The following is a 22,142-nucleotide window of genomic DNA, read 5'->3' on the forward strand; positions in this document are numbered from 1 at the left end:
CTGCTGTGCTGTGAAAATATGAACGTATACCTTCATAATTTCTATTTTCCCTAATATACAAACTTTCCATTTGTCAATCCTTGTACAGGTACGGTTCTCAAAACCAAAAACTGCAGGGCCAAGTCTGATCAGCAAGTGAGATCGGAAAGTCAGCAAGTCAGCACAGGAAAAGACTGGCACACAAAACCAACAACAAATCCATGCTAGTGCAATACCTAGCTGAACAAGCTAGTAAGCTGTATAACTTATTTGAGAAATATTTATGCATGGTAGCAATATTTCTCCTCTGTTTACCATAGAGAAAAACATCAAGACATGGGAATATGGGCAAGTTAGTGGTGATATCTTGGGGACAGTCCATGTCACAATAGAGGTGGTGTTGGAAGTATTAGAATGTATGAAGGTGGATAAATTTCCTGGTCCTGACCATATATATCTAAGAACCCTGCAAGAGGCTAGAGAAAAAATTGCAGGGGCCCTGGCAGATATATTTGCATCACCATTAGCCACGGATGAAGTCCCGGAAGACTGGAGGGTAGCGAATGTTGTGCCCTTATTCAAGAAGGGCTGCAAAGAAAAACCTAGGAATTGTAGACCAGTAAGCTTAACATCTGTGGTAAGTAAGTAACTGGAGAGGATTCTGATGATTAAGATATATATGCATTTGTAATGACAGGGTTTGATTAGGATTAGTCAGCAGAGCTTCATGCATGGGAGATCATGCCTCACAAATTTGTTAAGAGTTCTTTGATAAAGTGACCAAGAAAGTTGGTAAGGGCAGGGCAGCAGACATAGTCATATGGATTTCAGTAAGGCCTTTGATAAGGTTCCACAGGATAGGCTGCTCTGGAAGGTTAGACTGCATGAAATCCAGGCAAATTGGATATACAATTGGTTTGATGGTAGGAAGCAGAGTGTAATAGTGGAAGGATGTTTGTTGGACCGGAGGCCTGCAACTAGTAGTGTGCCTCAGGGGTCGGTGCTGGACCCTATGCTATTTGTTATCTGTATCAATGATTTGGATGACAACGTACAAGGCATGATTGGTAAGTTTACGGATGATACTCAAATAGGCAGTATCATGAACAGTGAGGAGGGTTATCAGAAATTGCAGCAGGATCTTGATCAGCTGGGGAAGTGGGCTGAGAAATGGCAAACGGAGTTTAATATACATAAGTGTGGGGTGTTACTTTTTGGAAAGTCAATCAAGGCAGGAGTTTCATGATGAATGGTAGGGCCTGAGGAGTGTAGTGGAACAGATGGACCTTGGAGTTCAGGTGCATGGTTCTCTGAAAGTGGACTCACAGGCAGACAGGGCAGTGAAGGAGGCTTTTGGCACACTGGCTTTCATCAGTCAGGTCATTGAGTATAGGAGTTGGGAAATTATGTTGCAGTTGTACAGGAAGCTGGTGAGGCCGCACTTGGAATATTGTGTTCAGTTTTGGCCACTTTGCTCTCAGAAGGAGGTTATTAAATTGGAAAGAGCGCAGAAGAAATTTACAAGGATGTTGCCAGGACTCAAGGGACTGAGTTACAGGGAGAGGTTGGACAAGCTAGGACTTTTTTCTTTAGAGCTAGGAGACTGAGGGGGGATCTTACAGAAGTGTATAAGATCATGAGAGGCATGGGTAGGGTGAATGCACGCAGTCTTCTTCCCAGGGTTGGGGAATCAAGGACCACAGGGCATCAATTTAAGGTAAGAGGGGAAAGAATACATGCGAACCTGAGGGGCAACTTTTTTTTTTAAAACACAGAGGATGGTACGCAAATGGAATGAGGTGCCAGCGGAAGTGGTTGGGGCAGGTCCATTAACATTTAAAAGGCATTTGGACGAATAGAAGGATATGGGCCTACTGAAGGGAAATGAGTTATCGCAGATGGACACTTTGGTCAGTATGGACCAGTTTGGGCCAAAGGGCCTGGCTCCATGCTGTGGGACCCTATGACTCTATGAACCTATAAAAAAGTCTGGTTTTCAGTTAGTCAGGTTTGATACACTAAACCTGTACATTTATATTCATAGATATTTATACCTATAATCCAGGTCCCTGAAGGGAGTGAAATGGATTCAGAAAAAGTCAGCAAGATACATAATTTTGTCAGTTTGAATTTATTTTCACACTCTGAAAAGCTAAATACATTTAAACTAAAATCACTGCCATTAATTTGAGACTGAAGCCGTTGAGTCTAACAAATAATCCGAACGGTGAAATAATCTTAGAATATGAATTTGGTGCAACTGGCAGTGAGCCTTTACTTCTACTGTAATTTATTTAGACTGAAATAATCTTCCTTAATTCTACAGTCAACACCACAGTTGGGAAATGGAGCAAGGTCATTAAAACAATTAAATTTATACACCATTTCCTATTATGAGCTACTCAAGATTGAGACTAGGACTGGTTATCTCAATTAAATATTAAAAAGTAGAAGACCATGTTAAGTCATGTCCTTGATGTTTGACAACTAAAACGTTCGTCCTATTGATCAAGTCATAAAATTAAGGAAATATTCCACAACTATTTACACAGTGCATATACATTCATCATGCATAACAAACTAGATAAAAATGCTAAGTATGTACTACAGTGATAATGCAGAAATCTCCAATACTTAGAAGTATCTCCTATGTTACAGTTTCCTTATATTTAACAAATAAAGTAAAAGTAATAGAATGCCATTAAAAATGGGGTTAAAAATGTGGAAGAAAAAAGGGAACTTCAGCCATAAGCAGTTATTACGGACAATGCTGAACACAAATTACTGCTCAAAAAAGCTCAATGTTTAATTAAATAAAAATCTTTCAAATTGTACAAACCTTCCAGTAATCAGACTGTAAACTGTAGTACCTCTGGTATGCAGATAATGCTGAAAGACAAAAAGTATAAATTACCTTAATTTCACAGAATTTTAACAAGCAGCAGCAGCAAAATAGCAGAAAACCCAAATCAGACGAAATTCAACAATTCAGGAAGAACTTGAAGAAAACCAAGACTGCACTGTAACATCTCCACTGCAAGTGCCGGCAAAATCCATTTCACATGAAAGAATAAAATAACAAGTCAAAATATCTCAGGAAATAGAACTTTCCAAAGGTGAGCATTTTAAATTTAACACACTGGAGGACAGTAGGCGACTTCGTTGGGAGACTGTCAACCAAAGAAGCAGCCAGTTGGAGAGAGAAGGGAGAACGAGAGCAAGTCAGGCAAAGGGAAAAGTGGGAGACAGTTGTCCTGTAGAAGAGTCAGTGAGCTAGAGACAAACAGAATGCTGCTACTGCTGCTTGCAGCTACTCATGCCAGTAGATCAGCTATCATGGTATCCCACACAGATTTTGTGCCACCCTCACGCATCCACTGTAGCTTTTCCGCAACTATTTTGTGACATTTCTCATTAAATTCCACTTATGTCAAGTGTTCTTTCTGCCGCTTTCCACTTTGTTTTCTAGCAGAAATCTCCATAGCGTTACAGCTGATAAAATGGCTGAAATACAACTAACTTTCTTTTCTAAATGCCACTGGAGTTATTTTGGTTCTTGTAATTTTAGATACCTCTTAATGTGCATTCTGGACTGTATGTACGTGAGGTATTATCGCTAAGCATGCAACTTAACACCTACATTTTAAGGCCTTTATTGAATTGTATACATCTTCAGTATTGTTCAGGTTTCTGAAGCAGACAGAAAAACGGACAAAATATGGCATTTTGAATAAAACCAAAATAACACAGCTGCTGGAGATCAGACCTAAAAACTGAAAGCAATAGAAAAACCCAACTAGTACGGCAGCATCTGTAGAGTGACAGAGTTAATGTTGAGACCAAGTCTGCAGGCAGGGCAGGGCAGGGCAGGGCAGGGCACAAGGGCGGCGGCAGCAGCAGGGTTGAGGGGGTGGGGGAGCTGGCAATTAGCCCAACTCTACTGGAACAAAGCAAAAAAAAAGGTGCAATTTGGGTACAAGACAGTGGTTATACTGTGGGTATCTTGTAATGCTTCGCAGAAATCAAGCAGAACGTTTTCTGATATGTGGGAGAGCCCAATATTATATAGATTATTTTCAGAAGGGAGATGGAGCATCCCATGGCTGCTCAGTGAACACAGGTTGAACATTCATGACTGCAGAAGATGCCGGTGAGGGGAAGACCGGCTGATTATAGGGCACGTGTGAAAATGAGCAAATGTTTATTTGATATTTTACCTGGGAACATGCTTGAAATTCATTACGTAACTAGCTGTCAGATTTTCAATTGAAAAATCCACTAAATTTAAATGTCAGTTGCATCAGTTCAGTTCTTCCATGATCCCATTTTGGAAACAGATCAAAAAGAAATTTATCATAAATTAACAAAAACATATATAGATTTCAACTTAGAAGATTTAAAAGTACGCATTCCTGCAATCTTTGGCACTTGCACTCTCAGATGAAACCACAAAATATCCAACACAAAAAGAAATAATGCCATTATATACTGCATATTCTGATAAAGAAGGTCATTAGAATGAAGCAGCCCTCAGACATCCCAAGTAGTCCTCAAATAAAAGGGGTCACTGAGAACCCTCAGGAAGAGTCAATATCTTGACCCCTGCCTCAATTCATCCAGTTCAACCATTCAAATCATTGATATTGAATGCATACAGGTGAGGTCTCTGACCACTCTGCAAGCCAATTATTGCACACGGGGGAAATTGATTTCCCCATCTTTCACTATCTACATTACTCCCAATACCACGGGTTTCTACTTTTTAGTGTGGTACTTTATCAAATGCCTTCTGGAAATCAAAATCAAATGCATTGGTTCCCCTTTACCAACAAAGCTTGTTATTTCCTCAAAGAACTCTACTTAATTTGTCAAACAATTCAACTTTCATAAACGTATGTTGATTCTGTTTGATTATGATTTTCTAAATGCAGTGTCGTGAAAATGTGTAATTTCATGACAGTTAGGTTTTCAGACCATAAAACTTTAGTTTGGACAGGCTGGAATTTTAATAGCTCATGCTGATTTAGTAAATTTTGAGTTGAATGACTCCTATGGAAGAGCACAAGCAAGCAGGGCAGAGAGAGACAGCGAGCAAGCGAGAGCGGGAATATCATTTCCTAAGAACTACCCATGCTGGAACTGGGATGTGTACAATACTGTGGCGTAGTCTCTCTTAACAGGATGCTGAATGAAGGACTGCAATAAAATTCATGGAGGATAATGCCAGCAATATGGAAAATCAATGCAATTTCCCAAGAGCTGTGGCCGAACAGTGTTTTGTTCTAGAATTGCAGGAACCATCAAGGTAGATTTTCAACTTTAAATAATGCTTATAAAGTATATAGTGTTAAATTAGTCTTTGCTTTGTATAACTCTTGCAAAATTTTGGTTTGAAACATGAAGCATCTGTCAATTTTTTTTCTATACTCTGAAATTATTTGTTGGTGCACTGTGTGCTTGTACATTTGTGCATTCTGTCACACTAGTTATTACCTCATTGCCACACTGCATTATTGCTTTGCCCCTTTCTCAATGTGTCCTTTCAAGTAAACCCTCACCCCCACTATTTACTTGAAGGTTTTCTCTACTGCCACAGTAATTTGACTTTTCAGTACATTGGTCTAGCTCGGCTCACATGAAGGCAGTCCCAACATTCCCCAACGCTACCAGCATCCCTGAATTGTAACCCATTTCAACCACCCACATCAATCTTTAAGCCACACGATTGTCCCTCCGCTTTTATTTACCACCCATCAGGCTGCTGCAACTGAGGTACCAATCCAGAGATTAATGTATGTGAATCTGTTTTTAATTTAGCCCCAGTCTGTACAAATTCCCTTCATTTTTAGTCTTGTCTGTCACTGGCATCTATATATGTGACAACACTGTATCCTTTTCCTGCCACTCCAAATTTTGCTCTAATCACAATATCAAGCAGGCAACACAGCCTTTGGAACTCTCATTCCTTGATGCAAAAAGGACAGGAACTATCCTAGCAGTTATTTTTCCTACTACGAACATGCACCTTTCCACTCTGCCTAATTTGAATGAACCCCTGAACCACAAAGTTGTGGACAGTTTGCTCGTACCTTCTGTTCCTGCTCTTGCCTAGAGGTTGCACTAACCACAAACCAAAAACTGAAACAAGTCAATTTGTCCATGAAATTGCCCTAGCATCAAATTGAGACAGTTAGAAATGGTTATAAAACTTCCTGCACTTATTTACAGACACTGTACTTCATAACAGAATGTTCGTTTTCCAGTATAAGTGCCCAAACCATATCTTCGTCACCAACTCCCATTTCTCACATTGTGTTCTTTATTGCTCCTTTGTGCTCAATTCCTTAGTCAAAGCCAATCCTCGCTGCTGGTTGTCATTTATGAATTATTAGACAACCTTTATCCATTTTTTTTGGAAAATTCCCAATGATGCAAACATAATATCCAAAATTACCCATTAACACTTTGGTATTTGGCAATTTGCCCAATGCCTTTAGACTACAATAACTGTAATATCCTGAAACACATATGACCCAAAGGAATACTGCCTATTTTCATAAATGGGCAGAAATTTAAATACCAGAAAGAGCACTGCTTACCTTTTGGATAATCCTCCAACAAGAGGTTGAAATGACCAAGCTGGCAAAACAAGTCATGGTCAACTTTTCCCTCACACTTCTTGATCACTGACTCAAAGCAGTGAATAGCCTAAACAAAACACAAGTATGAAAATGAGAATGCAAACTAAGAAAGACACTTTGAGTTACATCACTGCATTAATTCTGCCTTCAGAGATTATGGGTTAACAGTTAAGAACAAATGTTAATATGGGTACAGAGGCTATGGAGGATGATTCCATTCCAGAATTCAGGATCTCTTCACAATGGAAGATGTTTAATGACCAAATAAATGGAGCATTTAAAAGTATTTCGATTTTAACTCACTTTTTCCCTCATAGGGATTATAGAAATTGTATGCCTATACTTACCCAATATCTAGAAGTTCCTATCATATGTAACATTACAATAGCTTCTGCTGGAAGTCTAAAAACATTTTTGGATTTTCTTTTAATTATGTTTTGCAAGCAGGCTACTTATAAGTTGTACATAAATGGCACAAAACGAGAAGACAATGAACTGAACCTACCAGCACAGACAAAATCATGAGTTATAGTCAGCATTAGTATTAATTCATTATATCCTATGTTTATCCACATATTGAAGTAATTGAAATGATGTAAAAAGAATTGAGTGCAAACCCCGAGGTGGGCTCTACTGGTTACAGAGAAATTTTACCTATTTTACATTCATTTTAAGGTGCTTGTTCTATGTGTTTCAAGTTGATGCCAAAATTGAAAATACTTCATTGGAGGTCACGACAGAAAGTGAGACATTTGGAGGGTATATTGATTAAAAGTGTACTTTTACAAATCGAGAATAAGTGGTATATACAAAATCTATTTTCAGCAAATGACAGTTTATCTGTTTCGATATTGCAAAAATTATGTCTTCCCTTTTGGTCCATCATAGTGCGTGATGGCTAATAGATTTGTAAAATGACAATGCAAAGTGACTTCAAGAGGAGGATTAAGGACTCCTACCTTTTGGGAGATATCCTCATTTACAATTGGGATTTCATCTCCCTTCCCTCTCATGACCTTATGCTTTAGATATCCCCATGGTGTTACTCCACCGCTGCAAAGTACAGGTGTGTTAGGATCAATTTTAAAGGAAAGCCCAGATCAGTATTTGAAATCAGTCGAAGTGCATAAAATTAGATATCATTAATCAACTTGTTCAGATATGTATTGGCACACCTTTGGAACAGGTGAGACTTGAATGCAAACCTTCTGGTGCAGAGTCAGGGACACTACCACCATACCAACGGACCTTTTAGCTTGATCATAGAATCAAAGTCAGAGTTACACAGCATGGAAATAGACCCTTTAGTCCAACTCGTCCATGCCAACCAGATATCCCAATCAGACTTAGACCCATTTCTCCCTAAACCCTTTCTATTCAAATACCCATCCAGACACCTTTTAAATGTTCAAACTGTATCCACCTCGACCGCTTCCTCTGGCAGCTTGGTCCATACACACTCAACCCTCTGCGTGGAAAAGTTACCCCTCAGGTCCTTTTTAAATATTTCCCCTCTCACCTTAAACCTATGACCTCCAGTTTTGGACTTCCCCATCCTACCTTGAATTCACCCTGTCCATGCCCCTCATGATTTCATAAGTCAATAAGATATTTCCATATAATCAGCTAACGACCCCTTCAGACTGATGCCTCCACATAAACATCCAAGCCAGTCTGAATTATCAATTCAGTTTCTCAAATAGGGCCACAAACCAAATAAAGATAGTTCCAGAGTTGCAAACAGGCTCCATTCTTGAGTCTTTTTACAAGTTGATTCATACAAAGTTGGAACACAGTACAGGACAATATAAAATAGCAATGTGCAAGTACAGGAACATTTCATATGGTAGATCTTTACATTTATACCCTGTTTGGGATCGCATTCACAAATGTGAGTGTTTGTAAATTCAACCTTTGTAAATCAGGGACCTTTGTACATCCATTACCTATGTCATTAGTATAGTTCACAGAAACTGGGTTACAATAAATGTCACCAAGAGGATACCACCTACAAAAAGATATTTTTAGCCAATGGTTGACATGTAGATGTTAAAAAAAAAATTACAGCTGCACAGTACATTTAGCCCAATAAATCTGTGCCACTCTTCATATTTCACACAAGCACCTTCATCATTTTCATGCAATGCCAACATATCCTTTTTTTTCTTGTTCATGTTCAGTTTCCTTTATATGAACTTCCTTGCGTTAACTACTTCCATGTTCTAACATTCTCAGGGAAATTAAAATGCACAATTCCAAACTAACATTTATCCAGGTGCACAACCTTTTTTATCCAGTCAATTCCAGGATATCCTAGCAGCAACGAATTCTCCAAGGAATGGAATCTGCTAAGACAGGGCTAGAATTTGGACAAATGTTACCATACTATGGATTTAAAGTGATTATTTTGTCCTGTATTTTTTAAATAGCAAGGTTTTAAGGCAGACGTGTCTATTTGGAAAGCCCAAAAACTAAACAACTGGTAAGGCCTTGGTTCTCTTTTTACAAAGTTGAAACAATAGGAGCTGTCTAAATGGGTGCAGTCAAGCTCCCACAGAACTAGGATTTTTAGTTTCTTAGTATTCAGTAGTAGCAGTTGTTGCAGGGTAGGGTCTGTTGCTGCAGTACATCTCTCCCTGTTACACTGAGTTCTCTTGATATTTTCCTCCTGGGCTGCTAGAGCTGCAAGTCAGATAATCTATTTTCTGAATTTGCCTTTTGCTAAGGGTGTATTTATGGGATGTTACTATATTAAAAAAGTTACTAGTTAGTAGCTAACTAATCTACTATTCTGTTAAGTTTTCCAATAGAGTTACAGCTAAGCCAATTCTTTCCTTTTATTCTTTCTTTTGTTGTATTTTAACTAGAGTATATGAATAAATCATGTTTTGGTTAGCGTTGAGTAGTTTGACCAATTGAATTGCATCTGGAAAACAACACCTTATACCTACCTTTAAAATAAGAAAAAGGGTGGGGTCTAGACTATCTCAATATATTTTGAGGAAGTCTGGTCTGGTCCATAACACAGATGCGCCTAATGGGCAGAGGAGGTAGTTAGTGAGGTAAATTTGCTAAGGTATGGTTCTCACGAGGACTCACGGAGGACTCCAAAAATCTCGACAAAATTGACACAGCCAAAAAAACTGATTCAGCCCACTGTTTTCTACTCCGGAGTCCAAGTTCTGGCAATCCCCAAAGGTAAAGCTGGCATCCTGAGCAATACAATTTTAATTCCTCCATCACTAGTGACAATTCCTTCAGCTGGCAAGACTCCAAGTTTCTCTTCCTCCCACTCCTTTAAGATGATACCTTATAACTTGCCTCTGATCACCAAGCTTTTGCTTATCTGTCTTAATATCACACACGGTCCAGTGTCAAACAGGGACAGTGTTACATTAACAGTGCACTGTAAATACAAATTTTGCGCATTTACTCTTAGTAAACCTACTGATAATCTTAAAGACTTTCCGCTCATCCCTTTCTAATCCAATTTCAGTTTTGCCTGACCAGTGTAATCTCTCTGTGGTATCATCCTAGTGAATCCATTTTATAACATCTACAATGCTTCAAAATGTATTTTATAATATGGAGATCAGAACTCTTCACTGTACTCCACGTGTGCTTTAGCCGAGGCTTTGCACAAATTGAAGATTGCTTCTCTGCTTTTTAGACACTAGCTGTCTAGAAATGATACCCATTGGATAAACATATGGATGATAATGGAATAGTGTAGGTTAGATGGGCTTCAGATTGGTTTCACAGGTCGTCGCAACATCGAGGGCCGAAGGGCCTGTACTGCGGTGTAATGTTCTATGTTCTAATATTTCATTATTTCTTTTAAAACTTTCAGAACATATATAATTTGTCTTTTTTGAGATTTGTGCTGTGGTCGGTCCTAGATTCCCCTGCTTCTCTACCACCCCTTATAGACTTAAATTTTTAAGACGTGACAATGCAATTCTTCTACCAAAATGCGCCCTCAAACATTAAGTTAATTTGTCAATTAAAAACAACTAAAGGTTTCAACTGACATTAATGCCAACACTCCTGACCTTATTCCCATGAACCTGACCATCTATTTCAATCAAAACCCTCCTTGCTAGTTGATGTAATTATTTGTTCTAATTATCTTCTAAAATTGCCTTCCTAAAAATTCCACACTTGGAACCCTTTGTTCAAGCCTATCTCTAAGCATAAACCTCTGCAATCAAGTGTCTGCCTTCTCACAGCTCTATGCTGCTGCAACTCATTTCCACACAAAGTAGTGCAGGGAAGCTTGTGACCTCTGCATGAACTGGCTGACAAGAATTCCAAAACAAACAGTTCTGAGGATGACAGAAAATGCTGGAGAAACTCAGATCTTGCAGAATCTGTGGAAAGAAAGTAGAGTCAATACTTCAGGTCCAGTGACCCTTCTTCAGAACAGGCATGCCAAATTACAGACACTGAGTAAAGGCAAGAAAGGCAAAGCAAAGATCTGGTAATAGTTTGCTATTCGAATAGAGCATGTTACATGACAGGAAACAACCCCTAATTCTTCTATTGGTAGCTTGCACTGCAACTTTAGAATCTTAACTCAAACCTAAGTATCATTCAAAAGTGAGTTGTTTCCATAAGAAGTGTTGCAGTAAATGTAAAAAAGTGAAATGAATTCATATTGGTTGATGTTACTAGCCATTTCAACAGAAGCATTAGGAGAAATCTAGATGCAAATGAACTATCATACTTATAATTCAAAATAGAAGAGTGATCTCCTATTTGTACCTGCTAATCCAAATACTGCTTTAATGTGACCGGCCAGTCTACTGCCCTGGTTTTCAGCACAGCTCACTTATATAATCTTAATCCTTCATAGTACTTGCAATGCACAGCTGCAGGCTTTGCGTTCCAACTAATTTAACTTGTACCATGCTTTATCCCGGTGCCCATCCATCTCATTTCACTTAACTGCATCAATACAGCTTTTTACCTATTTCATCCTTGAACGTACCCATGTTATTCACCCCAATTACTCCACATGGTAGCAAATTCCACATTTAGACCACTTAATGAAAAAGTTATCACCTAAATTCTGTGATAGACTTGATGCGACAGTCTTATATTTGCAATCCTCAGCATTGAACTGTAAACAGAAACACTTTTCCTACATTTACTCTACTGAATCTCATCAGAATTTTGAAGACTTTCATCAGATCACCTCTTGTACTTTTTACGAGACAGCAGAACTTTTGCTTATTCAATCTTTCCTAACATCTGGTTCCCTGATCACCTTTTAAAATTTTTGCATCCTCTTTAGTACCTCTATCGTCTTTGCAACCTGGAGATCAGAACAGAGCATGTCATCCAAAAGTAATCTACTTAACCATGCTCCTAAAACAATGTTCCTTCTCAGTTCTAGTTCCTAGAAATAAAACTGAGTTAAATGATTTTTTAAATGGCTTTGTCAAAAGCAGCAATGTAAAGACTGTGTTTTTAAAGCATTTATTTACTTTTGAATTATGGACCAGAAATGAAAAAGAATATTGCTTAAAACCAAACAAAGGTGAAAGGAAATGTTGCAGTTTTAATACCAGTTACTCAAAAATCATTAAAAGTGATATTTATAACATTGCTTTGTTCAAGCAATGGGAACGTATTACTGAACTAATTTTCACTGTTCATGTGTGTTCAGGACAGTCTTGATAAATGACAGGTGTTGACTGAAAAGCCAATCAGGACAAAAGTTGTGAGAGTTAAGAATCATCAATGACAACTCATTGACAGGCAGCCTACCTGCACAGGAGCCAGAATGTGAATATAGTGGCAGGAAGCCACCCAACTCTATAAAGGCAACACCTCTGTCCTTGCAGAAAATGCAATAAAAATTTGAAATCAAACTAGCTTGCTTCTCACTTAATTTGCTTATAAAAGTTGGTGCCTCTAACCAGTGACAGAGAGTGAACAGTGTCTGCAGAAAAGAACTTGGTAAGATGATTTGAGATTAGAAGGACTCTTAAGTGGCAAAAGGATACCTCATTGAGCCTTGTTGAGTAGTGCTACGTTCCTTAATATTTTGTTCTTTGCCTATAACATTTTTGTTTGTCTGTCTATAATCGGTCTCAACTATGTAGACATTTAAGGGGTAGAGTTACAAGTTGATAATTCACATTTTGTTTGCCCATTGTTAGAATGGTTTTATTTCTAACAAACAGTAGTTTATTGTTAATAACAGAAATCTGGTCAGTGTTTTCAGTGTTTATCAGACAGGAAGAGTGGGGATTTTGAGTAATTATTTAATTAAAACTAACTTTTGTGGCATGCTTGGGAGTGGTGGGGATTGAGTATCAGCGCAATTCCAATTGGGTAGTGACAATAATTTTGATTCTGTACTAAGTCCCTTTGTTTAGGTACCTCAGTTAGAATCCACTTGCCAAGAAATGGTCACCTTTGCCTGTAGAACAATATATATTTTATACTTATGTAAAGGGAGATGACGGCTTAGTGGTATTATTGCCAGACTATTAAGCCAGAAACCCAGATAATATTTTGGGAACCTGAGTTGGAATTCTGCCATGGCAGATGGTGGAATTTGAATTCAATAAAAACCTAGAATTAGGAGTCTAATAATGACTATGAAGCTACTGTCAATTGTCAGAAAACAAAATCCACCTGGTCCACTAATGTCGTGCAGGGAAGGAAACTGTTGTTGTTACCTGGTCTGGCCTACATGTGATTCCAAACCCACAGCAATATGATTGAGATTTAACTGCACTCTGAGCAATTAGTGATGGGTAATAAATGCTGCCTGGCCAGTGACACCCATGCCCCAGAAGGAAAATAACCAACTTATCTACATTGGGTTAATTTGCCATTTACACTTCTATTTGCCTTCCAAGTTCGATCAGTCTTCCTCAGTATTAGAGTTAGCTCCCACTTGACTGAGGTCCACAATTTTAATACTGCATTTCCAATTTAAAATCCAATTCCTGTGGAATATAGCTTCCCGCCTTTGGTTAGTCTAAGTAACAACCCTAACCCTGATTAACTGCCATCTTGTTGTCAATTCTGCTGCTTAAACCTGATTCACACACTCAGATCTTAATAATGCATGTACAATACCTGGGAAATAACATCCCAGACAACTACTACTAACCTGAATGCAGCAATAGCTTGACAGAAACACAGAAGATAGGCAGTTGCACCTCAGCTCCCTCTATGGTCTACTGCACAAACAAGAAACAAAACAGATGGCGAGACATAACTAGTGACAATTCTACAGGAGTCTGGACTATGGCCTCACCTTTTTACCATGTGTTCACTTGGATCAAAGTGGAAAACAAAGAAGTTTTATATCCAAATGGTGCAAAGTTAGATGACATAGCAAGTTGTGCAAATGGCAACAAGAAGTTACAAAATGGTTGGAAGTTTGGTAGATGGATTTCAAGAGTTCAAAATACATGGGATCAACAGATGAAATTACCCTGAAAGCCCCAAAAACACTCAGGAAAACTAAATCACAAGGCTAATCAATTAAAGAAGTCATCACATAATGACAAGAGACAAATCTAAGAGGAGTTTCTTCCAATCACAGGCTGTTTCTCCATTGTTTGATGTCGACAGGGAGCAATGCAGATAAGGAAATGAACTGTCACTGTCATCACTGCACAGGCTTCAGGGTCATCTAATTAGCAGTATTTAGGAATACTGTTCACAGTCCTTTGGAAGCAAGTGCAAACGAAGCAATCTCTAGTTTTCTGGCAACTGGTCTGTAAACCTCAAAGTTACCACACAAATGTGAAGTGGACCTCAGTCTGGAGACTGGTATGCTCAGGACAGAGAGAAATCCAACAGGTTGTGATAGAGGGGGAAAAAAAAATAATCAGGAATGCTCAGCCATGTTTTTTTTATTCATTCATGAAATGAAGACGTCACCGGCTGGGCCAACACTTTTTTGCTCCTCCCAAGTTGTCCTCAAAGATGCAGTAGTGAGCTGCCTTCCTGAACCACTGCAAACAAGAGTCAGTAAAACATGAACTCACCAAGGCAATAAATTTCTTGCAAACATGGAATCTTTAACTTTTAGCTGTATGCGCTCAGGAGCTAGTATAGTATATACTTCTATATAAATACAGTGGGAATGCTATCAGAAAACACAATGAATAATGTTTATTATCTGAATAATACAGCTCTGAATAGTTTTATTTCTTTGAAGAATTTGCATGCTATCATATCTCAAATGAATTACTTGAGGACCTGTTAGGGACAAACATGCAGCTTTTTGGAATAAGAAACCAAATTTTAACAGCATTTGCATTTTACTAACACACGATCATCTAAGGACATCCCAAAGTACTTTACAGTTAATGAAATTCTAGAAGTTTAGTCACTGTTGTAACGAAGGAAATGGAATGAGGCAAATGATCAGTTAATTTGGGGAAGTCTAGGACAAGTGAGCATAATCTAAAAAGTAAAACCAATTCTTTCAGGTGTAAAATTTTGGCATTCAGAGTCCTGGAAAATTTGTAACTATCTTCCATAAACAGCAATTGCTGCCAGATCAATCGTGAAATTTAAAAATCAGAGGTTGAAATTTGACATGCAATAAAACAGATAATAACTGTCTGAAGAATTACGGCCAATGTCTCCAAATTCCACTCTCACTTGCCTGTGTGTCCTTGGATGTATCACATCCAATCCTGGTGCCTTACCAATGTACTCCACACAATTAATGTCTTTAACTACAGTAACTTGCGCACTTTAGCAAATTACTTGCCTCTGCTCACGCCATCCCCAAAATAGAAGTTAGACCCTGACACTTCCACATAAGCAAGTACTTACTTGCACTAAAGCACTCTTTGCAGATTTCTGGCTTACAGTGACCGGAAAAATCACTTTGACCCCGCAGGCCCACGATAAGCAACGGGGAACATAGTACCATGAGCGGTGTATGTATTGATTCTCATCATATAAAATTGTATCAGCAAAAAGATCCAGAACTTCATAATAAAAATGACCAGTCAACTATTAGTTTAATATAAAGAAAGTCTCATATCCTTTTTCAAATCAACCCATGATCTGGCCTCTTGCCATTCCTAGGACCTCAATCCAGCAGTGCAAGCCTAGAGTTTTTGGCATTCCTTTAATTCGGATTTCCTTTGTACCCCAACTTAAAACTATTCCAAGTCTTGGAGGTTGTACTTTCAGCTGCCAGTGCTCAAAATTCAACTTGGATAATCCTCGCAAGATTCCTCCAGTTCAGAGGGAGGGTCACTCGACCCGAAACGTTAACTCCGATCTCTCTTCACAGATGCTGCCAGACCTGCTGAGCTTTTCAGGCTACCTATCTCTGCACTGGGATGTTCCTACAAGAATTCAAAGTAGTATCTTTGACCCACTCATCTTTAGCTCCTTCTCCCCACTGTGCCGTTAGAAGTATGATTTTCAGTGATTATGGTTTCAGAACCATTTACCACTTGGCTACTGAAATAGTCTGTGCCTGTGTTTGCCAAAATTTTGGAGAGCATTCAGATTTCCAGCAATTTTATTTTTGTCTCTGATTTACAGCATTCACAGTTCTTTCATTTTTTATTAAGATTCTGAAATTCAGCATTGCAGGTGTTTCTCTAATTATGATGGTCAGATTGAATTAAGTGTAACCAGACAAGGGAAGTCTACTCAGTTCAACATCGAAGGTGTTGCTGGAAAGCAACATGAGGCAGAATTTGTCAATCAGACAGGATGGTCTTTTTATTAAAATCTGTTCACAAGATGCACGCAACACTGGCTAGGGCAGTCCCTAATTGCCCAGAGGGCAGTTAAGAATCAACCGTATTTGCTGTGCTCCTGGAATCGCATGCAGCTAAGGACATTCGATGGGCTTTTCTGATGAGCAATAGTGGTTTCTGTAGCCATCATTAGACGCTTAATTTCAGGTTTTTATTTAATTCAAATTCCACCACTTGTCATGGCAGGATTCAATCCAATGTCCCCAGATCAATACGCAAGTTTCTGTATTAATAGTCTAGCAATAACACCACTGAGTCATCACTTCTCTCGCTTTGTTAAGAGTCATTTTGGCATTGTGGCTGCCCATTCTGAATTGGCAGAGAAAGTGTTGAATAATATTCAACTGCTACAATCCATATGGCATAGGTACACATGCTTGGGAAGGGGAGTTCCAAGAATTCAAGATAACATCAGTAGAAAAACAGCTATTGGTTATTGGGACTAAAATCCAACAAATCTCCAGAACGCTGACAAGCCAACATCCTAGCACTCTAAAAGAGGTAGCTGTAGAAAAATTCCCTAGATTCTAGAAGGGTCCCAGAGAATTGGAAGTTAGCAATTGTAACACTGCTATTTAAATAAGGAGGAGGGTCCAGAAAATATCAGAATTTATTATTAGGGAAATTTCAAAGCTACTTTTGTTATGATCAAAGCCAAGTTGGCTTTGGAAACAGGAAATTGTGTTTGACAAATTTATTAGTTTCCTTTGAGCATGCATTAAGCAGGATAGATAAAAGGGAAATCAGCACATGAAGTATATCCAAAAGGCATTCAATAAAGGAGCCACGCAAAAAGTTAATATGTCATTAAGAGTTCACGTAATATGTGATGTATTAGCATGGATACAGGATGGATTAACAGTGAAATGGAGAACTGTGTGCAACTGATTAGGCAACCATGCCAGGAGAGAAAGATCATGGTCTTGTAATGTTGTGAAAGTGCACCACATCAAGAGAGAAACAGAATGCAAAAGGAGAGAGAATAAAAAAGCCAAATGGGTCAGGGCCAAGCCTAGAAATTGCTGTAGCGAAAAAGAAAATGAAACAAGAAATGGGTAAAACAAGTATTTTTATTCAAGAGCACTCTTCCTCACTCACACTCAAGTAATTGACAACATTTCATAGCATCACACTATTAAATCTTCAAATTTTCAGCCATGTGAATGAATGAGGAAAAAACTTCAAATACTGGCATTTAAACAAAAATAACAAATAGGAACACAAGATTTACTTCAGTCAAGAAGCCACTAAAATTTAATGGAAGAAATTAACAGTGACATGGCAGGTTCGGCATCTATTTTACTTGTTTAACAGAACATGGTTGTTAGCAACATTATATTCGACTCCATTAACTGACAACATCATACGCAGCTGTTTGAGTATTTTCTTGCGTACTTTCAAACATTACAAAGCATCTGCTGAGAAAAAAAAAGGTTAACTCAGAATTTCCCTAACTCCTCAAAGCAATAAACGTTCAATTAGCAGACATCTTAAAGTATTATTTTAGAAAAACTGATGATTCACTCGTCATTCATCGTCAGGTTGGTCTGACAATGCACAGGTTATCTACACAGAAACATAAGCTTAATAAAGGCCATTAGTACGCAAAAAAATTGAAACTTATCCATATTTAGGAGCAATATTTGCAGAAATGTCAATCCAGGTTTTATTATTTTCTTTTTGAAAAAAAATTGCTTCTATCTGTACTGATTAAGGCAGAAATGCAACCCAAGGTATTTTGCCAACTACAGCAAAGTACCAGATGCACTCCCTTTACTGCTGCAAGCACCCTTAAGAATTACGGAAGGTTTCTTAGCGCAACAGAAGCGGATACCACAAAGAATGGATACCGCAGGATTCTTCATCTGTAACTGTATGTATAAAAAGTTGATCTTGATCATCTAACTCACAGGTATTTACACTTCCACATTAGAAAATAGAGAAAGCCTGCTCCACTAAATCAATATGGCAGGAATAAAAAAAGTATAACATACAGATGACGACATATTGCAAACTCTGGGTTGTGGAAGGATCCAGGTGTCTTCATGCACAAACCAATAAAGGCCTGAACGCAGGTATAGTAAGCAATATGAAAGCTCACAGAATTGTTTATCATGAAAAGAAAAGGTGCACAAAAGTAGGAGGCCATGCTTCAGTTATACAGGGCATTAGTGAGACATCTGGAGTACTGCGTACAGTACTAGTCACCTTATTGACGGTAGGAAGTAATTGCATTGGAAGCAGTTATGAGAAGTTATTCTAGACCAAGATCTGGAATGAGGGGAATGCCTTATGAGAAAAAGCTGGACAGGTTGGCTTGTATCCACTGGAAACACAGGGACAGAGAACATAACAGGAGCAGGCCATTCAGCCCTGCAAACCTGCTGCATCTTTCAACAGGGTTGTGACTGATTTATCCAACTCAGTACGCCTATTCCACTTTCTCCCCATACTCTTTCATCCCTTTAGTCCTATGAACTATATAACTCCTTTGTGAGTAGATTCAATGTTTTGCCCTCAACTGCTTTCTGTAGCAGAAAATTCCAGAGGTGAAGATGTTTCTCATCAGTCCTAAATGGCCTGCTCTACCCTTAAATTGGACTCCCTGGTCATCTGAAATTTCCTGTATTTACCGTGTCTAGTCCTGTTAGAATGCTATGGTTTTCTGAGGTCGACATCACCATTCTAAGCTCCAGTGAATATAGTCCTAACTGATCCAGTCTGTCTTTATACATCAGTTGTGACATCCTGGAATCAGAATGGTAAACCTTTGTTGTGCTGACAAAATACACTAAACATCCCTCCTCAGAGGAGGTGGTTCAAAGTCTTACAATCGTGGTGTGCAAGCAAACTTATGTGAATAATAATGTTTCAGAAATTTCTTTCAACGCTTTAGCGTGCCAAGGTCACGAAAGGCACTATATAAATACATGCCTTTATTTTAATAGTCAAAAGCTGCATTGTTAAGCAGATAGTAAATTTACCTCAACCTATCAAGCTGCAAAGTAATTTGTTTTACCTCTTCTGGTTAATTTTCCACTGAACACTCATCAGGGACATAATCAACTACTCTACCAAGTATTGCATGAAATAACAAAATCAGCAAGGGGCATGAAGCTCATTTAGAACTCAAACCTCGTGGACCACTATCATCAACAGAAAAATTAGCCATTACAATCTTTCCTCCTCAACCTCCCCATAACCAACAAACCTCACCACCCTCACATAAAAATGTTGTGCTCACATACACTACAACCCATCAACTATTTGTTTTTAATCCTTCAAATAATTTGATCATTGGATCATTTTCAAATAGAGTACTATTTGACAGATACTGGCTACTGAAATGCACAATTATATTTCTGGTGTCATTTTGCAGATTAAGGAAGTGTGAGCCTTCAATTCAGGATGGTCACAAATTAACCCAACATCCACAATTAGATATGGAAGTAGTAGGCAATTCAGCCCATCGAGTCTGCTCCACCATCCAATGAGATCATGGCTGATTTGACAACGCTCAACTCCATTTCTCTGCCTTTTCCGCCTAACCCTTGGTTCCCTTATTGATTGAAAATCCGCCTACCGCGATCTTCACTATATTAGATGACATAGCCTCGACAGCCCTCTGCAATGGTACCATCTACGACTCCACACATACAAGGGAACCAGCCACCTCCTGAAAAGCTCTGCATTTTACCAGTTGGTACCTCATTTAAATAAGGAAAAAAAAAATGTCAAAAAGAAAACAAGACAGTTTTGGAAACAAGACAGTTCTCAGTTGCTCATGTGCACTACAGCAAATAGACCTCATGGTCATTTGGAAGGAATCAACATGAAAGCTTCACTACAAGCAAAATATTGAAAATATGAGAAATCATACAAAAACAATACAAAAAACTAAAATTCCATACAAGTCAGACAGCATCTGTGGGATGGGAAAGTAGGCAAGTGATTCAATACATTATAAGAATGAAGTCACAAAAGGTTGGTAGGAGCAGGTAAGAGAGAACACAAAAAAGGAAAAAAAGTTACTTGTATTTCTTTCAACTTAATATGCTGTACTTACAATCTCTCTCAAGGGACTACCAATTAAGTTGTCCAGCACCAAGTTAACTGGGCCAATGCTGCCTTCAAGCTGACCATATTTTTCCAACAATAGGGACTTCTGGAAGCCAACAGTGCCGCTTTACATGGCTGTTGTGTTGACCACCTTCTTCTGTTGCAATGAAACCTGGATAGTCCACCAATGTCACATTAAAGGTCCTTGACAGCTTCCTGCAGATCAAATGGGAGGACAACTTGCCAACATAAGCAAAGCTCTGCTCCTGAACAGCCAGGTCCAATGGACCAGTCATTGTGTCTGGATGCGCAAAAACCACCTCACACAGCAGCATATTCTCCCAGCTCTCTGTCAATGCCAAAACGGTGGCCAAAAGGTAAATTTTCTGAAGAAGGGTCCAGATCCAAAACGTCACCTTTCCTGCTCCTCGGATGCTGCTTGGCCTGCTGTGTTCATCCAGCTCGACACCTTCTTATCTCAGATTCTCCAGCATCTGCAGTTCCTACCAACCCCATTAACAACTACTCACCCTCCCAGCCTGATCGTTAGCAACTCCTTTGTCTGTCCAACTGTCTCTCTCTCTCTCTTTGGGCTCTATCCTATCGTTTACTCTCTACCCCACCCACCTCCCTATTTTCTGCATATAAACTGACATTTTCCCAGCCACTATCAGTTCTGAGGAAGGGTCACCGGACCCGAAACGTTAACTCTGTTTTTTCCTTCACACTCGCTACCAGACCTGCTGAGCTTTTCCAGCAACTTTGTTTTTGTTCCTTGTTTATTTTCCCATTATCCCACCTCTATTTCCTTTTTGCCTTGCACCCATTGTCCCTTTTGTCATTCAATTATTCACATCTCAAATTATCACTGACCTTGCCCTTTTGCTCTGCCCCCCTCCGCCTCAACTCTGTAAAATAAGCAGGGACATTCTTCCAGTTCCAGAGGGTCTTCAATCTTAAAACATCAATTGTTTCTCTCTCCAGAAATGCTGCCTGACCTGCATATTTCACTTTATGTTGAAGTACTCAGTATTTTTACTGGAAGAGTCACCCCTATTCCAAATATTGTCTGGCCATCCTGCTACAGGTAAAACAACACTGATAGCTTCTCGTGGAACAATGGCAAAGAAGAAGCCCCTAGTACTTTCATGAATACTTGCCTTGGACGAACTGACAAAAGTGCTAGTGTACCTGCATTTGTTACTCATTTAAAACATATGATGCCACACTACAAAGCATCACAAATGTTTTCTCATTCACACTATTTCAGTGCTATTAGAATGGTAGTAAATACCAAGAGGAAAGAAAAAGTAATGGCAAAAATTTAACTTAATGTCAAAGAACCCAGTAAAGATAGTTTACAGCATGTTAGAAAACATAACTGAGTAGATTAAAAACTTATGGCAAGACATGAACCTTAATGCTCAAGAAGCTTAAACTGAAGAAAATAGGGCCCAAGAATGCAATTACTTGCAGAGTGCCCACAATTGTAGTATTCTATAACAGAATCTAGATTAAATGAAAACTACGTTCAAAAAAATGTGATGTAAAGTGAATGATTTATACATACATTTTAACATCAATTATTTGAGAGTTTGGATTTTTAACTAGTTGCAGCTGGGTTTTGGTCCAAGTATGAGGAGTTCTAATGATAAATTTGTTCGTGTTTCTGAAGGTTTTTTTAAAATCAATATGACAC

At 38.7% G+C, this 22,142-nt stretch overlaps 1 protein-coding gene across 4 annotated transcripts in view; it reads right to left on the minus strand.

The window, feature by feature from the left end:
• The window catches only part of kdm6a (lysine (K)-specific demethylase 6A), a 224,219-nt gene that overhangs the window by 180,169 nt on the left and 21,908 nt on the right, over nt 1–22,142 (minus strand). For all 4 annotated transcript variants that reach the window (XR_007263189.1, XM_048602716.1, XM_048602715.1 and 1 more), the window contains exons 3-4: nt 6,579–6,687; nt 2,819–2,868 (exon numbers count right to left, since the gene is read on the minus strand). Coding sequence is in view for 3 of the 4 variants with exons in the window: in XM_048602716.1 (XP_048458673.1) it covers nt 2,819–2,868; nt 6,579–6,687 (159 nt within the window). In the remaining variant the exon portion in view is untranslated. The remainder of the gene's footprint in view (nt 1–2,818; nt 2,869–6,578; nt 6,688–22,142) is intronic.

Source organism: Rhincodon typus, chromosome 11, assembly GCF_021869965.1.
Source record: "Rhincodon typus isolate 14 chromosome 11, sRhiTyp1.1, whole genome shotgun sequence".
NCBI lineage: Eukaryota > Metazoa > Chordata > Chondrichthyes > Orectolobiformes > Rhincodontidae > Rhincodon > Rhincodon typus.